General features: G+C 43.8%; 1 protein-coding gene across 2 annotated transcripts in view; it reads left to right on the top strand.

Moving 5' to 3' along the window:
* Positions 1-4310: 4310 nt before the first annotated feature.
* mad2l1 (MAD2 mitotic arrest deficient-like 1 (yeast)) overlaps positions 4311-23192 on the top strand; it is a 28783-nt gene continuing 9901 nt past the window's right edge. The window contains exons 1-3 of one of the 2 annotated variants that reach the window (XM_078213822.1): positions 4311-4554; positions 9149-9295; positions 11259-11379. In XM_078213822.1, the coding sequence (XP_078069948.1) occupies positions 4479-4554; positions 9149-9295; positions 11259-11379 (344 nt within the window). In that variant the 5' untranslated portion in view covers positions 4311-4478. The remainder of the gene's footprint in view (positions 4555-9148; positions 9296-11258; positions 11380-23192) is intronic. The other variant, XM_078213830.1, reaches the window with a different exon arrangement.

Here is a 23192-nt window from a genome sequence, read left to right as displayed (position 1 = left end):
ATCTCCTTCATTTTGTTGACATTGAGAGAGAGATTATTGTTGTCACACCAGTTAACCAGATTCTCTATCTCTTTCCTGTACTCCGTTTCATCATTGTTTGAGATTCAACCCACTACAGTGGTGTCATCAGCAAACTTGAAAATCGAGTTGGAGGGGAATTTGGCCACACAGTCACAGGTGTATAAGGAGTAGAGTAAGGGGCTGAGGATACAGCCTTGTAGGGCACCGGTGTTGAGGATGATCGTGGAGGAGGTGTTGTTGCCTATCTTTTCTGTTTGCGGTCTGTGGGTTAGGGAGTTCAGGAGTACTGGCAGAGGAGCAAAGCCCTAGGCCACGGAATTTGGAGATGAGTTTCGCAGGAATTATGGTGTTGAAGTCTAAGCTGTAGTCGATAAATAGGAGACTGACATAGATGTCTTTGTTATCTAGATGTTCCAGGGTTGAATGCCGGGCCAGGCAGATGGCGCCTGCTGTGGACCTGTTGCGGCGGTAGGCGAACTGTAGTGGATCCAGGCAATCTGGGAGGCCAGAATGCAGGAGGGCGTGCCAGGAGCAGCATTAGGCATACCTACAACACAGGACTACTTGCATGCCAACAGCGTAAACAGCAAGTGATAGACAGAGCTAAGCGATTCTTCAACCAACAGATTATGTCAAAGCTCTGCAGTGCGGCCACATCAAGTCATTAATGGTGGTGGACAAGTAAACAACTCTTTGGAGGAAGAGGCACCACAAATATCCCCATCCTGAATGATGGGGGAGCCCAGCACATCAACATAAAAATTACAGCTGAAACATTTGCTACACTATTTAGCCAAACGTGCTGAGTGGATGATCCATCTATTCCTCCTCCGGAAGTCCCTAGCTTCACAAATGCCAATCTTCAAGCAATTCAATTCACCCCATAAATTGGGTGTCTTACAGTGGATTCATGGCTTTGGCTAAGGTTTTTATACCTTCCAATTTGTTTTTCTTGCAACGGGCTCAGCTGCCACGCAGGATGGCACCGGTTTGGAACCCAGGCTGCCACGCAGTATTGCACCAGTTTGAAACATGGGCTGCCACGCTGTATAGCACCGGTTCTGAACCTGGGATGCCACACAGTATGGCACCAGTTCTGAACCAGGGCTGCCACGGTATATGGCATTGGTTCTGAACTTGGGCTACCTCGCAGTATGGCACCAGTTCAGAACGTGGGCTACCACAAAGCATGGCACCAATTCGGAACCTGGGCTGACCGTGGTGTTTTCAGAAATGAGCTGCCCTGACTCTTTTTTTTTTACAGCACTGAAACCTTTTCAACTAGTCCTGGCTTAGACGTGAATTGGTTTGCTCACCCCTGACTCTGTCCTTTGACTCTGCACTCTGCGCACATTCACAATGTACTTCCAGGAGATCTTGTGGAGTCCTCAGCTGCATAATGGAGTTTTTATTCTTCTGCCTTTCTGCTTCCAGTTTTGGAATGTGTTTGCAGGTGTTCTCCCTCAGTGCCCTCACCTCTGCTGCTTTCATTTCGATCAGAATGTTACTCCTTAGATTTCCAGCTTTTGAATTTCTGCTCCAGCTTTTCTAAGGTCCTGGGTTTTTCCATTAGATGCCTGCATGTTGTATGTTGCGTAGGTATTTCAAAGAGGTTCTTGTTTTGAATGATTGAATATTATTTTTGATTGTTAACACATAATGATGTACATATATACAGGGTATGTATATGTCCAAGCTATGATCTAAATCCATGTTTACTTCTACACAGTTCTCAGTTCAGTACACAACTGACTCTAGTCTCAGGTTATGTGTCTCTTCACATTGTACTGTGGGTGGTGATGTTTCCCAGTCCCATATTAACACATATATTAGGCCCTCAAGCCTCAGAGTTGGTTTATGGCATTCTACAACTCATCCCCCACTGAAAGTCAGCAGTCTTCCACTAGCCATGCTTGCAGCTGCCGTCATTGCATTGTGAGGAGCAGTAGGCAATACAAAGGCATATATAAAACAAGCAATAAGAGAATATACAAGTGCATTTGTTCAGTATTGAATGTATTATTTAAAGTATTTTGGAGAAAGTTGGTATGGAATAGTTGTTAAGTTATTTTGTATATTTCAGGAGTTTGTAGTGGTCCATAGCAGAGAGATGTTCGGATGAGGAATTGTGGAGCAACAGTGAAGTAGAGATATCTTCAGGGGAACCAGAGTCTGATGAGCTCCCACAGACGGCCCATCCAAAGCAATGATATCCCAGTGTCCCTTCCCTTCTTCCTCCTCCTCTTCCTCATTTGGGTGCCAGAGGAGAATCATGAGCTATATGTCTGGCTTGACATGGTGACTTGTAGATGGCAGGAATGACTGACTGGCACAGGAAAGAAGCATGGGGGCAGCTGCCAAAACAGTGGGAATTCACCAACATGAATTGATACTCTGGGCATAATTGCATAAAACTACACATTGAATGACTGGAACACATTCAAATTTCTGTGCATCTCCCTGTTGAGATGTGACACTTGTAGATTCACATGCCTATAGCCATTGGCTCCCTGCATCTCGGGGGAACCTCGTCCCCTGCCAAAGCCACGTGCCTGTTCTCCTTGCTTCCTTCTGCTTAGAGGGAAGCTGATGAAGACTCTTTTCCTAGTATAGAGGGCCTCAGTAACCTTCCTTGGTGCAATAATACACAGAAAGCTGAAATATATTGGCAGTGTCACCAGTTCCAGCTGGAAGGGTACAGCAGACTAGAAATTGAGACTGACGATGACCTTGATGTTCACCAGCAGTGCTATCCTCACCTTGTCCTGTGTTTGCAGGTACAGCTGGAGGAGCTGGCACCATTCAGTGACCATCTCGTTGGTGAATTGTAGCTGCCTCAGACACTGCTCCTGGCTGAGGTGGAGGAACCAGAAGTATTGTTTAAACACACTAGGTAGGTATGATGTCCTTTTGGCAGCCCTCCGCCTCTGCTGAAACAAGTGGCATTACAGAACCCAAATTGTGCCCCTTGTCTTCACACGGACTACTAGAGGGTATTGAAGTCTCTAGTCTAACCCATAGAACATTCTGTGTCTTTGCTTTCTTCAGAGCTACATCCAACTGGTGTTCAACATGAAGGAGTGGTGATCAGCAGCAGGTCTCCTTGACAATGTTTGGCCTGAAGCTGAGACCTCATGGATTCTGGGGTCAACATTGAGGCCTCACAGGGTCACTCTCTCACATATGGTATACCATTGTGCATCCATCGCTGATGTGTGTCATTCCTTCTTGTGGGATGGTCACACCCAGGAATGGAAGTAATCTTTTATGATTTTGCCAGTATGAATTTGTTCACCCTTGTTGTTTATTATTGCCACATATATTGGTTTACAGTGAAAAGTACTGTTACTTGCATGCTATACAGACAAAACATACCGTTTATAGAGTACATATATAGGGTTAGGTTGATTGGCCAGGTTAGAAATTGCCCCTTAGAGTCCTGAGATGCGTAGGTTAGAGGGATTAGCGGGTAAATATGTGGGGGTAGGGCCTGGGTGGGATAGTGGTTGGTGCAGACTCGATGGGCCGAATGGCCTCCTTCTGCACTGTAGGGATTCTATGATTCTATTCTATTCTACATAGGGGAGAAGGGGAGAGTGCAGAATATTTATTCCATGCAAAGGCTTTCCTGATTTGGAAGCAAGCCCCCAGATGTTAGTGAGGAGAGATTTGTAGGATTGATTGGACTGGAACTATTTTAGCCTTAATCTGTTAATGTTGCCTGAGTCATTGTCAATAAGTCTGTCTGATTTTTTTATTGTTAGTAAGAAGTTTAACAACACCAGGTTAAAGTCCAACAGGTTTATATTTTTTATTGTTGTCATTAAGCTTCAGAGGGATTGTTGATATGTCGGTGACTCCAGGTGGCATGGTTGGTTAAAGTTTTGGACTGAAGTCACATGCTGGCACTGAGTGGCACCAGCAGCCCTCTGTGGATGTTCCCCCACAAAGATGTGCGGGTTAGGTTGATTGGCCATGCTAAAATTGCCCTAGTGTCCTGAGATGCGTAGATTAGAGGGGTTAGCAGGTAAAATATGTACGGATATGGGGGTTGGGCCTGGGTGGGATTGTGGTCAGTGCAGACTCGATGGGCCCAATGGCCTCTTTCTGCACTGTAGGGTTTCTATGATCTTCAGCAATTAACCGAACCTCACACAACAGGACTGGGAAACTGCGCACGCGCAGCTATGTTGCCGAACTTCAGACAGGGGGGGACTGCGCACGCGTGACCAGGTGGCCAATCATCAGACAGCGAGGATGGCACTGCGCACGCGCTTCCGGGTTGCGCTGACCTTCAGACAACGGAGAGGGCATTGCGCAAGCGCGGCCGGGTTGCCGAACTTCAAACAGTGGGGGAGGGCACTTCGGCTGTGTTGCCGAACTTCGGACAGCGGGGGACTGCGCATGCGCGGCCGTATTTATCCCGCGCAGCCGCAGTGTAGTGTGTGGATTTGAACATGATGGCGGGTAAAGTGGCGGCGCGAGAGGGGATCACCCTGAAAGGCAGCGCGAGCATTGTGTCTGAGTTCTTCGGTGAGTTACCGGAGCAACGGGAGGAGTATCGCTGGGTGGGGTAGAGAGGCAATAGGGAGGTCAATGACTGGGGGGCTTCGGGGGGAAATGATCGCTGGGGTGGGGATTGTGTGTTGCAGGATGATGGGAGACCAGAGGGGGGAAGGGCAGAGATTGTGGGGGCACTGACACACCAACACTGGGGAAAGGGTAGCTGGGTCAATACCTCACTGCGGGTCTCAGAGTGGGGCATGGGGGGCGGGGGTAGGGTAATGGGGGTAATGCCCAACTCTGGTTGGGGAAAATAATGAGGGTCACTTTTATGTTCTGGCAAAGCTGTGGAAGGGAGGGGATGATTGCTGATGAATCTGGTGGTGGGGGAGGAAGGGAGACTGATGAAAGCTTTAGGGTGGTCAGGAGGCTGCACTGGTCTGATGCTGCTCCCTGCTGGATCCACTGCCCAGATATCCTACATGATAACTCCAAACACAGGCCGTACCTGATGCATGTGCAAAGAAAAAGTCTATTTACTGCTAACAGTTTACAGACTCTCGCTCTGAATTTGTGAAAAAGAAAACTAACAAACTTTGATTGCACTCGGACAGGTAGAACAAAGTTTCCAAACCTGGAATGGGAGAAGGGCTGATATTGGGGGAACTACAGCATTTAAAGCCATGGCATTGATGCATTTAGATTTTCCAATTTACAGTCATTCTCTGCACTGTCATTCCTTTTCAAAAGATTTCACCTTTTCAACTTCCAAATTTAATTGATTATACTATGAGCATTTGTATTTAAATATTAGATTATGAGCCACTAAGATAAAAGAAAAATACTGTGGATGCTGGAATCTGAAACAAAAACAGAAAATGCTGGAAAATCTCAGCAGGTTTGACAGCATCTGTGGGGAGAGAATAGAGCCAACATTTTGAGTCTAGATGACTTTGTCATAGCTGAGAGCAAAGAGAGTCAGCTGGGGGAGATGGGGGGAGAGTTGGTGGAATTGGGCACAGGGGATATGAATGTAAATACAGAAGGTTGAAAAGGTGCTAATAGTGTCCATTAAGTGATCAAAGTGTGAGAATGGCAGAACACAGGTACATAATGTTAAAGGCCTGCTTGAGGAATGTGGCAGTTGCACTGAAGGGGTGGGTGGGTGAGTGTTGTGGAAAGGAGGAGAGCTGGAATGGAGAAGTGGAAAAATAGAAGTGAGAAAGAAGGATAATTGAAGGAGATGAAATAAAATAAATGGAAATGGGATGAAGGTGGAGGAAAGAGTTCACCCTCTGAAGTTGTTGAACTCAATGTTCAGTCCGGAAGGCTGTAAAGTGCCCAACTGGAAGATGCGGTGCTGTTCCTCCAGTTTGCATTGGGGTTCGCTAGAACATTGCAAAAGGCCAAAGATGGACGTGTGGACAGGAGAGCAGGGTGGTGTGTTGATTAATTCCTGTACAGGATGCTTAGCTGTTTCCCTGAGTGTAGTGGGTGTCAGAAAGATAGAGCCTCAGGCTATCCTTAATAAGGTCAGTGTTAAATCCAGTGTGTAGGGTTTTTTGAAAAATGTGCTTTAAGAGCAAAAATGTTGTGTAAACTTCCATTAATCTCAAGTAAATATGATTATCGTCTTCTCCCACTTTCACCATTTACCAGGAAGATGAATGGATGAAAGAAACAAAAAGAGACTTGATATTTGAATAGCATTTTAGCACATCAAAGCACTTTTGAACTGCAATCTCGCTAAATGCTACAAATAGGCTCTGAAAGCTGAAATATCCAAGGTGACACTTTGCTGCATGAACTAGGGGCTACTTCCAAAAGTAGATATTTTGGATATGATTGTGACTTAAATAAAACTTTCATGATTTGTCAAAGTTTTTCAAACTCAAAAGGCCTATTCATTGGGGGACATAATGACTGACTGGGGGGGGGGGGGGGGGGGGGGGCGTGGGGGATGATGGACAACAATAATTTACAATGTAAATTGACCCTAGCAAAGTAGGAGAAATTAGGCTATGTGATGCAGCATGGTCAAAGAGATTGGAATTCTCTCGCAAAACCTGAGTTTGGGGCCTAGTCATTTGCCTATGGTGGGATATGAGAAGTTGGGGATGCGCAAGAGGCCAGAAATGCAGAAAGAGTTTTTGCAAGCTTGTAGCACTGGTGGAAGTTATAGATAGGGTCAGTCAGTGGGGCCCTGAGGGATTTAAACATGGGTTGATCGAATTTATGGACTGGAACACTGTACTTTAACACAAGGGTGATGGGTAGATAGAACGTAGTATGAGTTTGGATATGGGCGGCAGAATTTTGGATGAGCTCTAATTAATGAAGATGGAAGGCTAGCCAGGTGAGTATTGAAATAGGCAAGTCTGGAGTTAACAAAAGTGACTGAAGCAGAGGAGATACAGGATGGCCTTGCTGATGAAAATGACATGAGGTCAGAAGCTCAGCTCAAGATAAAATAGGATGTTGACTATATGAACAGTCTGGTTCAGTATCTGAGAGTGGGCAGGCAAAGGAATAGAACTGGTACCTAGAGAACATTATTTGCGTGGGCTTTGGCTTACAAAATTTGTTCATGACCACTACCAGATGACAGGCAGTGTTAAATCTGATGCAATTGAGAAGTTAAGATCTGATGACAAGCTGGGTGTTGTCAACATAAATGTTAAACCAAACATGTTTTTGGTTGGTGTCACTGAGGGGGCACCATTTAGATAAGAAATAGAAGGTGTTATGGGTAGATCATTGGTGGACTCAGGAGGTGGCATTGTGAGAGGGGGAGAAGTCATTGCAGGAGATCACTTGGTTTTGCTGGATAGATGAGAATGGAATCAGGCAAATGCAATCTTGTGCAATTGGGCAGTTTGGAGGAGGGTGGTTTGATTAAACATGTCAAAGGCTGCAGTCAGATTGTGAGTAATGGAGGGATACCAAGGTCACATTTAAGATGTGACATTTGTGACTTTGCATAGGACCTTTACAGTCCTCTTGATGCAATGCAGCCAATATAACAAACTCTATTAAAATGGTCAAATAATATAATGGTAGCCAAATTAACTATGGGCATTGAATTCGGCTTCTGAGGATGTTACATACAAACATGTTTTGTGTGTACTTCAGTTTATCAGCTCACTTGGTACACATTTAGGCCAGTAGATTTGCAAGTTCAAACACCAAAGTTTAGCTCATAACCAAAGCTGCACTACCCCAATGCAGTGTTGACATTGCTGTTATTCTTCAGATGAGATTTTAAATCATATTCCCTTCAAGCTATTCAGGTAAATGTTAAAGATCCCACATCATTTGTTGAAGAGCAATCAGACGATCTTCTACTGTTAGCACAAAATGATTAACTGATTTTCCGTTTATTGTTGTTTGCAATTTTGTTGTTTACAAAACTGCTGCCTTTGGCCTCAGTCGCTGTGCTTAAAACTAAATTATTGTTTGTGCTTTTTAGTGTTTCCAAGATGTGATAAGTTAGAATCATAGAATCCTACAGTGCAGAACGAGGCCATTCGGCCCATTGAGACTGCATTGACAATTCCGCCCCAGGCCCTATCCCCACAACCCCACACATTCACCCCGCTAATCCCTCTAACTGAGACACTAAGGGGCAATTTAGCATGGCCAATCAACCTAACCCGCACATCTTTGGACTGTGGGAGGAAACTGGAGCACCCAGAGGAAACCCACGCAGACACGGGAGAATGTGCAAACTCCACACCGACAGTAACCCAAGCCGGGGCAGCAATCTAACCACTGTGCTGAAGTGTGCCCCAATTGCAGTATCCTACTGCAATATGAATCACCTTTTCATCCTCCTTGCCCTAATTTCTCAGACCAACATTGTTTAATTTTCTAAGGGAGCACAGTGGTTAGCACTGCTATCTCACAGCTCCAGAGACCTGGGTTCGATTCCCGGCTTGGGTCACTGTCTGTTTGGGGTTTGCACATTCTCCCCGTGTCTGCGTGGGTTTCCTCCTGGTGCTCCGGCTGTCTCCCACAGTCCAAAGATGTGCAGGTTAGGTGCATTGGTCATGCTAAATTGTCCTTTAGTGTCCCAGGATGTGTAGGTTAATGGGGTTACGGGGTAGGGCCGAGGTGGGATTGTTGTCGGTGCAGACACGATGGGCCGAATAGTCTCCTTCTGTACTGAGTGATGCTATGATTCTAAGTGAAGTTGTTATTTCAGATATGAATTTTAATCTGCTTATGTTTATGAATTTGTGTTTGCTTGTGTTCACCTTCAAATGCCTGCGGCCCAATGGTCTTGGGGATGGCCTGCACTACCTGTTCTTCTACTTCAGTACTGTCTCTCAGTTTGCATTCTGTTTAATTAAGGACACTATTATAGCCATTGATCATCATCCTCATTTGTGTTTAATGATCACTATTTTGTGTCACTATTTCATGATCATTCATGTGAAAAATATTTTCAAAAACATTTGTAATGTCTATGTGCAGGAATTTTGTGACACCTATCATGGAAATGCAGTTTTGGATATAAATTTCAGTAATTTCTGAGGGTTTTGTCGCACAATACAGTAACACTTTATTAATCTGAAATAACATATGATTTGGTTTTATGTTAAGACAATGTATCATATTTTAGGTTATGGGATCAACAGCATCTTGTACCAAAGGGGAATCTATCCACCTGAATCGTTCACACGAGAACAGAAGTATGGACTTACAATGCTTGTTACGACTGATCCCGTCCTTAATAACTATTTAAAGAATGTTGTTGGCCAGCTAAAAGGTATTGCTCTGGTTGATTTCAATTTTGAATTGTAAAATTTTGAGCATTTGTTATTTGGGAAATGTTTTTGAAAGAATAGGCCAGATCTAGTCTGTAGTCCCAATCGTATGATTTGAAACTCTCTTTCCCCTTAATTTTGTAAGTCGGGTGAAGTAATTCTGGAATCTGTGCTGTTGTCCATGTTCTGGCTTCACTGAATAACATTTGACATGTCAGCGGTAGCTCAAAGGTAGCGCACTCCCCTTTGTGTCATTAGGTGAAGAGTTCACTCCTTACTCCAGAGACATGTGTTTCAACCAAGCTGACATTGGTTGTACTGTTGGAGGTGACGTGTTTTAGATGAGACATCAAACTAAGGCCCTGTATGACACCTCAATTGGGCATAAAAGATCCCATAACACTATTTTGAAGAAGCAAACGAGCAAGCAGTTCCCAAAGGTGTTTCTGCTCCACCTCCTCCTCCCCCAACCCCAGTCCATGCTCCTGTTTTTCCCCAATTCTCAACTGGGCACCTGCTAAAGTTATTCGAATTCTGCAAGAACAAAGAACAATACAGCACAGGAACAGGCCCTTCGGCCCTCCAAGCCCGTGCCGCTCCCTGGTCCAAACTAGACCATTCTTTTGTATCCCTCCAGACTCATCTCAACATTATCAGTAAGAACATGCCTGTTTTCTTATTAAATCACTCTTCCTATGCAGCATTTAAACGGGGAAGTTTATTACCATAGCTTATTCTGGGACGTGCATTCACCTGTTCCTAGTGCTGGCTCGTATTCTTGAGTGCCCACAATCCATCCGTATCAGTTTCTTATTTTTATGCTGGTGTTTTTGCATATTGTTGCCACGATGCATATATGAGATGTAAATGGATAAGTAACAAAGAGACGGCAAATGGTTGCAGAATGTTTGGAAGTGCTCTGCTATTTTGCCATTCCATTTCTGGCATGAGGCAGTTGGAAAAAGATTGAATACCTATACCGAGTGAGACCTATACCCTCTAGAGTTTAGAAGACTGAGAGGTGATCTCATTGAAACATAAAAGATTCTGAGGGAGTTGACACAGGGCGACATGGTGGCACGGTGGTTAGTGCAGTTAGGTGCATTGGTCATACTAAATTCTCCCTCGGTGTATCCGAACTGGTGCCAGAGTGTGGAGACCAGGAGATTTTCACAGTAACTTGATTGCAGTGTTAATGTAAGCCTACCTGTGCCACTGATAAATAAACTGAAACTTAGTTGCCGCTGAGAGGCTATTTCCCCTGGCTGGAGAGTTTGGAATTAGGAGACCTGGTTTCATGACAAGGAAATAGCCATTTCAAAGATTTCTTTTCACTTTGGGATCATGAATCTTGTGAAATTCTCTAGCACAGAGAGCAGAGATGCTCAGTCATGGAGTATATTGAAGTCTGGGATTGATAGGTTTTTGGTTTCAAGGAAATGCAATAATATGTGGCATTCCAAGCTCGGAAATTGAAATGCTGAATTGTGGAGTAGGCTCAAATGTGCTTATGATCTTCTCTTTCTACTTGTGTTATATTTCTATGCCTTTTATTGTTATGATGTGTCGCTGATGTAGCAGATGTTTGGGGAAGAGGCAAGGCATAGAAAGCAAGTTTAAGCTGTGCTGATGAAGACTGAATAACTTGAGTAGAGTGTAATATAACACTCTCTCAAAATCTGATTAGAATGTTATCTCTTCCTATCAATGGTAAATACTAAAAGGATATCTAAACAGGTTTCAAAATCAGACAGCAATTATTCAGCTTCTGGACTCGGAAATTAATTTGTCAGACTCTTTCAGAACAGTTTCCAGCAGTACAGCAAACAGTATTACATTGAGAAAACTTGTTATATATACTCAGATTAGGAATTAGCACTGTATTCTTTTGTGTGTCTGCAAATATATTGGCTTTCTTTCTAGGGCAGTGCTTATCTTAAATGTGTTTGTGTTTTGTGTTTTCAGATTGGTTGTGTAACCATTTTGTTCAAAGGCTTGTGGTCGTTATCAACAGCATTGAAACTAATGAGGTGCTAGAAAGATGGCAGTTTGACATTGAGTGTGACAAAACCGTGACTGAAAACAGGTAAGTATTGTTAAGAACTATTGATTATTGTGAGAGCTTGTGTACCAGTCCAAGCGGCATGAAAAACACATGCACCATGCTTAAGGTTATTATCTCTCAAGCCATCTTCGATTATAGAAATGTCAAGTCTAACTTGAGCTAATCGCTTTCCTTTTAGGAAAGGAATGGATCCAGAATTTTTCACAATTGCTGTACCTTTTAACTGGATATGTGTGCTTGACCAGAGCATCATGTGATAAACGTGACATGTAAAATGACTTGTACTTCTCAGAAACAGCCAGCATGACTCTCAATGCTTTCTTACATATTTATGCACAAAAACGGAAAATGTAAAAGCACTGGCATTTATGTTAACAAACGTTTTCGCGAGGTGTTGCTACCCTGTCAATATTAAGCTATCACTATTAAACGAATCACATTATAATTTTACTCCTACAAAGAAAGTCCTGTCTTTTTCATTTGTCTACCACTATTGGTATTGTGATGAAGGCATCAATTGGAGTGACTTGTCAACTTTTTCTCCTGTAGTTTAAATTTTTGTCATTATTTGAAATGATGATTGCAAACCAAAAAACTTCAACATATCTCTTTTCAACAATAGTAAACTAATTAAAATATTTTAGTCTAGTCATGGAAAATGAGAAGTTAATAGATAGAAGTTACAGGCAGGTCGTCACACCAGGGCCACGAGAGGAAAGCACCTGGGTTACGGTTAGAAAGGGTAAAGGTCACGTACCAGAGAGTGCCCCGGTGGTTGTCCCCCTTAACATTAAGGGATGGGTGTCAGACAGGAGAGAGGAGGGGAGAGAGCAGTCAGTGATGGGATCCCCTGTGGTTGTCCCCCTCCAAAATAAGTATACCATTTTGGATACTTTGGGGGGGGGCGGGGGAGATGACCCTCCAGAGGTAAGCCACGATGACCAGGTCACTGGCACGGAATCGGGCTCTGTGGCTCAGAAGGGAAAGAGGGAAACCAGGAGAGCAATAGTAGTGGGGGAATGCAACAGTTAGAGGCACAGACAGGTGGTTCTGTGGGCATGAACGAGACTCCAGGATGGTCGTCTGCCTCCCTAGTGCCGGGGTCCTGGATGTCTGAGTGGGTAGAAAACATCCTAAAAAAGACGGGTAACTGGACAGACGTCATTGTCCACATTGGTGCAAATGATGTAGGCAGAAAGAGCAGGGAGGTCCTACGAGAGCAATTCAGGGAGTTGGGTAGTAGGCTTAAAAAGCAGGGCCTCTAGGGTAGCGATCTCTGGACTACTCCCAGTGCCACAAGCTAGTGAGGCTAGGAACAGGGAGACTGCACAGCTGAACGCGTGGCTAAAGGACTGCTGCAGGAGGGAGGGTTTCGAATTCGTAGATCACTGGGAAGTCTTCAAGAGAGGATGGCACCTGTACAAGGAGGACGGGTTACACCTAAACTGGAGGGGTACAAATATCCTAGCTGGGAGTTTTGCTAGTGTGGTTCAGGTGGGTTTAAACTAATGTGGCAGGGGGGTGGGGATCAGAACAATAGGTCAATAAGCATAGAGGCTGGGGACGAGGTTGGGGCCAAGACAAGGCTATCTAACAGGAAGAGCATTCCGGGGGAGGATGACCTCAGTGGGCCTGGAGGTCTGGAGTGCATCTACTTCAATGCAAGGAGCGTCATGGGCAAGACAGACGAGCTTAGAGCCTTAATGCTTGCGCGGAACTTGGATGTGGTTGCAGTGACGGAGACTTGGTTAAAAGAAGGACAGGACTGGCAGCTGAATATTCCGGGGTACAAGTGTTTTGGGCGAGACAGAGGTGGGGGGGTAGCAATGCTGGTTAGGGAGCATATTACAGCGGTACAGAGGGTGGACAATATGGAAGGGTCAGGTAACAAGTCAGTGTGGCTGGAGCTCAGAAACCGGAAGGGTGCAGTCACTATGCTGGGGGTATACTACAGGCCTCCCAACAGCCCACGGGAAGTTGAGGAATGGATATATAAGGAGATTCTGGACAGGTGCAGAAAAAATAGGGTCGTTGTAGTGGGAGACTTTAATTTTCCTCACATAGACTGGAAATCGCTTAGGGCTGGGGGCTTGGATGGGGAAGAATTTATAAAATGCATACAGGAAGGCTCTTTGGAACAATATGTTGGCAGTCCAACTAGAGAGGGGGCTATACTGGACCTAGTACTGGGGAATGAGCCCGGTCAGGTCATCCAAGTTTCAGTAGGGGAACATGTGGCAAATAGTGACCACAATTCTGTAAACTTTAGGATAGTAATGGAAAAAGATGAGTGTTGTCCTATGGGTAAGGTGCTGAATTAGGGGAAGGCTAACTACAGCTGGATTAGGCAGGATTTGGTGGCTGTTGATTGGGAGAGGCTGTTCGAGGGTAAATCCACATCTGGCATGTGGGAGTCTTTTAAGGAGCAGCTGATAGGACTGCAGGACAGGCATGTGCCTGTAAAGAGAAAGGAAAGGTAGGATTCGGGAGTCGTGGATAACCAGTGAAATTGTGGGTCTAATCAAAAAGAAAAAAGGCATACATGAGGTCCAGGCAGCTAAAAACAGATGGAGCACTGCAGGAATACAGAGAAAGTAGAAAAGAACTCAAACAGGGAGTTAGAAGGGCAAAAAGGGGTCACGAAATGTCCTTGGCAGACAGGATTAAGGAGACTCCTAAGGCATTTTATACATACGTTAGGAACAAGAGGGTTGTTAGGGAAAGAATCGGACCTCTCCGGGTCAAAGGAGGGGAATTATGCTTAGAACCAAAGGAAGTAGGTGAGATCCTAAACGAATACTTTGCATCAGTATTCACAAGGGAGAGGGACATGTTGACTGGTAGTGTCTCAGAGAGATGTGTTGACCCGTTAGAAAAAATCTCAATTACAAGGGAGGGAGTGTTAGGTTTTTTAGGAAACATTAAGACAGACAAATCCCCAGGGCCGGATGGCATCTATCCTAGACTCCTCAGGGAGGCGAGAGATGCAATTGCTGGGTCTCTAACAGAAATCTTTGTCTCTTCACTGGACACAGGTGAGGTCCCCGAGGATTGGAGGATAGTAAATGTGGTCCCGTTATTTAAGAAGGGTAGCAAGGATAGCCCGGGTAATTATAGGCCGGTGAGCTTGAAGTCTGTGGTAGGGAAGTTGTTGGAGAAGATTCTTAGAGATAGGATATATGCGCATTTAGAACTGAATAATCTCATTAGCGATAGACAGCATGGTTTTGTACGAGGGAGGTCATGCCTCACAAATTTGGTTGAGTTTTTTGAGGAGGTGACAAAAACGATTGACGAAGGAAGGGCTGTGGATGTAGTCTATATGGATTTTAGTAAAGCGTTTGACAAGGTCCCTCATGGCAGGCTGGTGCAAAAAGTTAAATCTCACGGGATAAAAGGTGAGCTACCTAGATGGGTGGAGAACTGGCTTAGCCATAGAAGACGAGGGAGGTCTGTGACTAGTGGTGTTCCGCAGGGCTCTGTACTGGGACCTCTGCTGTTTGTGATATATATAAATGATTTGGAGGAAGATGTAGCTGATGTGATCAGTAAGTTTGTGGACGACACGAAGATTGCTGGTGTTGCGGATAGTTATGAACATTGTCAGAGAATACAGCAGGATATAGATAGGCTGGAACATTGGGCGGAGAAATGGCAGATGGAATTTAATCCAGATAAATGCGAAGTGATGCATTTCGGTAGATCTAATGTAAGGGGGAGCTATACAATAAATGGCAGAACCATCAGGAGTATAGACGCACAGAGGGACCTGGGTGTACAAGTCCACAGATCCTTAAAGGTGGCAGCACAGGTGGAGAGGGTGGTGAAGAAGGCATATGGCATGCTTGCATTTATTGGACGGGGCATAGAATATAAAAGTTGGCATATGATGTTGCAGTTGTATAGAATGATGGTTAGGCCACACTTGGAATACTGCGTCCAGTTCTGGTCGCCACACTACCAGAAGGACGTGGAGGCTTTGCAGAGAGTACAGAGAAGGTTTACCAGGATGTTGCCTGGTATGGAGGGTCTTAGCTATGAGGAGGGATTAGGTAAACTGGGTTCTCCCTGTTGTTCTCCCTGGAAAGACGGAGGATGAGGGGCGACCTAATAGAGGTGTATAAAATTATGACGGGCATAGATAGAGTGAACAGTGGGAAGCTTTTTCCCAGGTCGGAGGTGACAAACACAAGGGGTCACGGGTTCAAAGTGAGGGGGGCAAGGTTCAACACCGATGTCAAGGGGACGTATTTTACACAGAGGGTGGTGGGGGCCTCGAATGCACTGCCAAGCAAGGTGATTGAGGCGGACACGCTGGGATCGTTTAAAACTTATCTAGATAACCACATGAACAGACTGGGAATCGAGGGATACAAAAGAATGGTCTAGTGGGAACATGAGCGGCGCAGGCTTGGAGAGCCGAAGGGCCTGTTCCTGTGCTGTTTTGTTCTTTGTGTATGACCTTTGTGCAAGTAGAATATACCCTAGGGTGGGTGATTAGTGCAAAGATCTATTGTGATGGTTGATCCAGCTTACTTACATCTGCAGTCCCACAGAGTCAGGGACAGTGCCACTCTGATTTCTTCTGTATTGGCTGCACAGGTGCTAGCTAGGTAGAAAATGAGAGCTTGAATTTGTATACCTTTCAAATCCAAAATTTACAGCCAACAACATAGTAATCAGTGCTTCAATATAGGAAGTGGGGCAGCCAGTTTGCACACAGCTTTCCACAAACATCAATGAGATAAATTACCAGAGATAAATTATCTTTTGAATGATATTGAGGAATAAGTACTAGCCAGGGCACTGGGAAGAATTTGCCTGCTCTCAAAAATAGTGTAGTGTCTACCAGATGGGGCCCTGGTTTAATGCTTTGTTTGAAAGACTGTACCCCTGACAATACAGCAACACTCCTGTGTCAACCTGAACTTGGTGGAGAATCTTATCTCTGGAGTGGAACTTGTCCACAATCTTCAGGCTTCAGAGGTTCTGACCAGACTACCTGATGCCATTGTTGAGTATCTTCTGTTTTAAGCCACATTTTACCCATGTGCTACTGTGAGAATTAGGTTAATGGGGTGATCCTGCAAGTCCTCCAATTGCTTGCATGGACAAAAATGGAAAGAGTAGTGTGAGTGTAAGGTTGAAAACTCATGTAGAGGCCATAACTAAACAACTTTGAGCATAGTTATCTCTATGCTTGCCTTGCCCCATTGTTTTTGTATTATTTGGACATGCGCACTTGTGAGAGTATTGAGTACAAAAGTGTTGCAGTTGAGGGGAAAGCATAATTTGTGTTTGCAATTTTGCTTAGTTGCCTGATTGCCAAGGATATTTTTGTGGTTTTAAGAGTAGATCTGACAGGGAAGCTTCACAGTGGCTACCATTTGATGATAGCATTACTGTCCCTTACCTTTTTTTGGGTAGCTGTCCTCTAGATTAAAATTTGTATTGCACTTTAATAACCAGTTAAAAGGTCGCTGCCTTGCCAGCATATAATGTACAAAGGAACTTACTAGCATTACTCAATTTTTATCTTCATTCCAACCTTCTCTCATCCAAGCTAAGTATAGTGCTGCCTGTCATTTGTATATGAGTGTGAATCTTGCTGTGATCCGTGATCATTACTCCACCAAAACTGGCTGCAACTTTAAGAATTTGGATACATGTGGGATGATGTGCAAATCCAGAAGTTGCTGTCAGTGACTGTACTTCCATAGTGTGTACTGTAGAGCTTCCCACACACTGCCACCCCCCTTGCAATTGTGAATCAGCAAAAACTTCCATTCTAGGGCTGTTAGTCTTGCTGTTTAAAAACCCTAGAAAATGTCTCATCTTGAATGAGATGTGGGTGGGTTTTTAAGGCATGTTAACATTGTAGTTTCTGCTAAAGACCCTTGCTAGCCATGAAAAGCTAATTTTATATTTGTGCCATATCAGATTTCTCTATAATGATTAAACATATTTCATGTTTAAAAAAACCTTTCTCTTTAAAAGTCTGTCATTTTATTTTTGCTTCTATTTTAATAGTCATATTTAATTTGCTATCTGAAAATTTAAATGAAAACTGAAGGCTTTGAGTGTTAACTCTTTGATTTACTTTGTGGATACTTCAATTTGATTGGTTGCTTACCTGCTTGCTGGCATCGCTGCTGCAACACGCCAAGGCATTCCCTTGATTTGGCACCAGATTTAAACTGCTATGGGGAAGGAGGTAGTTGCTGACACACACATTGCTTGACGTTTGTGCACAGCTTTCTTTGAGTTTAGAAGTGAGTGTGGTTACTTGGCCCTGACGGCACAATCCAAGCCATTTATGCTCATGTTGACGGGCAAATTTTGGATTAATGACAAAGTTAATTATGAAGGATGAACAATCCCACAGAAATAGATGTGCTTGATTGCAAACTTAATATAAAGCCCACTATAAATCTCTCTCAATTGAGTGTTATGAAATCTTATAATATTTTTGCCTGAACTCTGGAATACTTGTGTGGAATTTGTATCCGATTTATTTATTTTGGTGGGAGATACACTGCCAAAGATGTGGGGAAACGAAGAAACAACTCTGCAATAGTTTTCCTCCTGTAAATCTGAACTAGTTAAATTGTTTTGGGTAAGTTTGACAGTTTTAGGATGGAATTTCCTGCCTGAACTATTAGTAGAGGTCTAAATAATTTTTTGCTTCACTCATTTTTACATAAATGAAAAAGTTAGCAACTGTTGGCCAAGTTGTATTATTTTGTATCAAATCTAGAAACTTGTTGGCAAGTCCAAATGAGAATTAACTAAACTGTGGAATCTTTAAGTTAAAAATATATATTTGTGGGATGTGAGCATCATTGGCAAGGCCAGCATTTATTGCCCAATATTAGTGTCTGTGTGGGTTTCCTCCAGGTGCTCCTGTTTCCTTCCACAGTCCAACGGTGTGCAGGTTAAGTTGATTGGCCATGCTAAATTGCCCCTTAAGGTCGGGGATAGGGCCTGGGTGGGATTGTTGTCAGTGCAGATTCAATGGGCCGAATGGCCTCTTTCTGCATTGTTGGGATTCTATGATTAGTGCCTTGAGAAGTTCTTGAAATGCTGCAGTCCACCTGGTTTAAGTAGACCTACAGTGAAAGAGAGTTCCAGGAGTTTGATCCAGTAAAGTTCCAAGTCAGGGTGGTGCTTTTTTTTTGTGGGGAGAGGATTGGAAACATTTGCAGGTGATGGCATTTCCACACCTCTGCTGTCCTCGTTCTTCTAAGGAGGTAGAGGTTGCGATTTACTTCCTGGATGAGCTGCTGCAGTACACCTTTACATATGGTACACAGTGCCATGTGTGGGTGTTGAAAGGGTGCCAATCAAACATGCTGCTTTGTCCTGGATGCTGTTGGACTTCTCTCTGATTTCTGTGTTCGGTACCAATCACAACTCCTTGAGGGTTGGAATCACACTTTTCCAAGTAAGTTGGACTGTTCCATCACATTCCTGACTTGTGCCTTCTAGGTGGTGAACAGTCTTTGGGGGTGTCAGGAAGTGAGTTATTTGGCAGAGAATTTAAGGCCTCTGACCTGCTGTTGGAGCCACTGTATTTGGCTGGTCCAGTTAAGGTTCTGGTTAATGGTAACACCTAGAACATTGGTGGGATTTTTGGTGATGGTAATACTTTTGAATGATATGGAGAGATGGTTATGACCAGAAATGTTGGAGAATGCAAGATTTAATGAGAAGGAAGAACTGAGGGAGATCAATATTAGTAGAGAAATGGTGCTGGGAAAATTGATGGGATTGAAAGCAGATAAATCGCCAGGGCTCGATAATCTACATCCCAGAGTATTTAAGGAAGTAGCTCTAGAAATAGTGGGTGCATTGGTGGTCATCTTCCAGGATTCTATAGACTCTGGAACAGTTCCTCTATAGACTCTGGAACAGTTCCTGCAGATTGTGTGGGGGGGGGGCGGGGGGGGAGCGAATGTCATTCCAATATTCAAAAAGGGAGATAGAAAGAAAACGGAATTATAGACTAGTAAGCTTAACATCGGTAGTGAGGAAAATTCTTGAATACTTTATCAACGACTTTATAGCAGTGGCAGGATCAGACAGGGTCAGCATGGATTTATGAAGGGGAAATCATGCTTGACAAATCTGTTGGAATTCTTTGAAGATGTAACTAGTAGAGTTGGCAAGGGAGAGCCAGTCGACGTGGTATATTTGGACTTTCAGGCAACGTTTGACAAAGTCCCACATAAGAGATTATCATGCAAGATTAAAGAGTATGGGATTGGGGGAAGTGTATTGAGATGGATAGAAAACTGGTTTGCAGAGAGGAAACAAAGAGTAGGAATTAATGGGCCCTTTTCAAATTGGCAGGCAGTAACTAGTGGGGTGCCACATGGATTGGTGCTGGGATAGATGAGGAGACATTTCTTCACCCAAAGAGTGGTGAGCCTGTGGAATTAATTACCACAGGAAGTAGTTGATGCCAAAATATTGAATGTATTCAAGAGGTGGGCAGATATAGTACTTGAGGCGAATGGAATCAAAGGTTATGAGGAGAAAGCAGGATTAGGCTATTGAGTTGGACAAACAGCCATAATCGTGATGAATAGCGGTGCAGGCTCAAAGGGCTGAGTGGCCTCCTCCTGCTCCTATCTTCTACGTTATAATGTCAGTCCAAATCCAAATTTAATGTTGTTCAGATCTAGTTGCATGCAAGCATGACTGTTTTCAGTATCAGGATTGTGATTGGTTTCAAACACTGCAGTCATCAGTGGACCTCCCCACTTCTAACCTTAGGGTGGAGGGAAGGTCTTGTGTGAAGTAGTCGAAAATGTCTGGACCTAGAACACTGCCTAACAGACTGCATTTAAATCACAAAATTGAACTTGTTAATAATCACATTTTTCACAGTAACTTCATTACAGTGTGAATGTAAGATTACTTGTGACAAATAAAATAAACTTTTAAACTTTAATCCTGCAACAATGTCCTGGGATGAGATGATTGGCCTCCAACAGCTGCAGCCATCTTCCTTGTTGCACAGTTTGACTTCTCCCATCCCTAAACTGACTTCAATTTTGCTATGGCTCCTTTGATACTAAATTTTGTCAAATGCTGACTTGATGTCAAGGGAAGTCACTCTCAACCCAGCTTCTGGAATTCAGTTCTTTTGTTCATCTTTGCACAAGGATATAATGAGATCAGGAGCCTAGTGGTCTTCGCTTCAACTGATATGTGCTGCAATTGACTGTTGTAAACCTGTTGCTATTGATTAATGCTTTTGTAATTTGAGGAAAAGGGTTACTTGTCAGCTTTTGATGTCTTTGCAATAAGTGTTTGTTCTCAAATTCAAAAGAATTCCATCAATGGTCTTTGACAATGTGGCTTAAGTATTAGCTTGACTGTGTGCCGACAAGTCAGAGGAATATGGATTCAAGGCCCCTGTAACACTTATGCACGTTATCTAGGATGATTGTTCAGTGCAGTACTGAGGGAATGCTCTGTGTTTCAAAGATTGGTGTGGGAGGAATGGGTTTGAATTCATGGGACATTGGCATCAGTATTGGGGAAGATGGGACCTGTTCAGATGGGATGGTCTTCGTCTGAATCATGCTGGGACCAGTGTCCTGGCGAATCGTATAACTAGGGATGTAAATAGGGCTTTAAACTAAATAGTGGGGGGGAGGAGGGTTCAGGGGTATGGGGAATTACAAAATCAAAGGTAAAGGAGAGGGTACGATTGAGGGTTAATGATGAGGACATTCATCTAGTTAAAGGAGTCAAGGGCTCAGGCAGAGTAAAAAAGGTGACAAACACAAGAAGGGAGGTGGTCAACGCAGTGCGAGGAAATGGTCTGGGGAAGGATAACCAGTTTGCGACAGGTAGGGACAGAGCATGCAATCAAAAGAATGCACTAACAACCCGGGTCCATATGAAGGCTAGCATAAAGACACTTTACCTGAATGCACGTAGCATTCGAAACGAAGTGAATGAGTTGATGGCACAAATCAGTACAAATGGGTATGATCTAGTGGCCATTACAGAAACGTGGTTGCAGGGTGACCAAGACTGGGAACTGAATATCCAGGGGTATCAGACATTTCGGAAGGATAGACAGGAAGGAAAAGGAGGTGGGGAAGCTCTGTTAATTAAAGATAACATCAGGGCAGTAGTGAGAGATGATATAGGCTCTAAGGAGCATAATGTGGAATTGTTGTGGGTGGAGATAAGGAATAGTAAGGGGAGAAAGTCACTGGTGGGCGTGGTCTATAGGCCCCCAAATAATAACTTTGAGGTGGGGCGGGCTATAAACAAGCAAATAATGAATGCGTGCAAAAATGGAACAGCAATAATCATGGGGGATTTTAACCTGCATATTGATTGGTTGACTCAAGTCGGACGCGGTGGACTTAAGGAAGAGTTCTTAGAATGCTGTCGGGATAGTTTCCTCGAACAGTATGTTACAGAACCTACGAGGGAGCAAGCTATCTTGGATCTGGTCCTGTGTAATGAGACAGGTAAAATTAATGATCTTCTTGTGAGGGAGCCTCTCGGAATGAGTGATCACAATATGGTTGAATTTCTAATACAAATGGAGGGAGAGAAAGTAGGGTCCCAAACCAGTGTCCTCTGCTTGAACAGAGGAGAGTACAATAGGATGAGGGCAGAATTAGCTAATGTAGACTGGGAATGCAGACTAGTTGGTAGGACAGCTGAGCAACAGTGGCGGATTTTAAAGATTTTTCTCAGTACTCAGCAGAAATATATTCCTGTGATAAAAAAGGAATGTAAGAAAAGGGATAACCAGCCGTGGATAACTAAGGAAATAAAGGAGAGTATTAAATTAAAAACCAATGCGTACAGAGTGGCCAAAACTAGTGGGAAATTAGAAGATTGGGAAAGCTTTAAAAAACAACAAAGAACTACTAAGAAAGTGATAAAGGAAAGATAGATTATGAACCTAAACTAGCACAAAATATAAAAACTGATAGTAAAAGTTTTTACAAATATATGAAAAGAGTGGCTAAAGTAAATGTTGGACCCTTAGAAGACGAGAAGGGGGATTTAATAATGGGAAACGAAGAAATGGCCGAGGCCTTAAACAAGTTTTTTGTGTCGGTCTTCACGGTAGAGGACACAAATAGCTTACCGAAAATTGATGGTCGTGGGACTGTAGGGGGTGAGGTCCTTAAAATGATTACTATTACTAAAGAGGTAGTGCTTGGTAGGCTAATGGGACTAAAGGTAGACAAGTCCCTGGGCCCGGATGGAATGCATCCCAGGGTACTGAAAGAAATGGCAGAAGTAATAGTGGATGCGTTGGTTGTAATTTATCAAAATTCGCTGGACTCTGGGGAAGTGCCGGCTGATTGGAAAACAGCTAATGTGACGCCACTGTTTAAAAAAGGAGGTAGACAAAAGGCGGGTAACTACAGGCCAGTTAGCTTAACATCCGTAGTTGGGAAATTGCTGGAATCCATCATTAAAGAAGAAATAGCAGGACACCTGGAAAAAAATGGTTCGAACAAGCAGACGCAGCATGGATTCATGAAGGGAAAGTCGTGCTTGACGAATTTACTGGATTTTTATGAAGATGTAACGAGTGCGGTTGACAGAGGGGAACCGGTGGATGTGGTGTTTTTGGATTTCCAGAAGGTGTTCGATAAGGTGCCTCACAAAAGGTTGCTGCAGAAGATCAGGGTACACAGAGTTGGGAGTAAAGTGTTAGCGTGGATTGAGGATTGGCTAGCTAACAGGAAGCAGAGAGTTGGAATAAATGGGTGCTTTTCTGGTTGGCAGTTGGTGACTAGTGGCGTGCCGCAGGGATCGGTCCTGGGGCCCCAACTGTTTAC

The sequence above is a fragment of the Mustelus asterias genome, chromosome 1, assembly GCF_964213995.1.
Source record: "Mustelus asterias chromosome 1, sMusAst1.hap1.1, whole genome shotgun sequence".
Lineage (NCBI taxonomy): Eukaryota > Metazoa > Chordata > Chondrichthyes > Carcharhiniformes > Triakidae > Mustelus > Mustelus asterias.
Note: the sequence above shows the minus strand (reverse complement) of the source record. Positions and strands in the feature narration are given on the sequence as shown.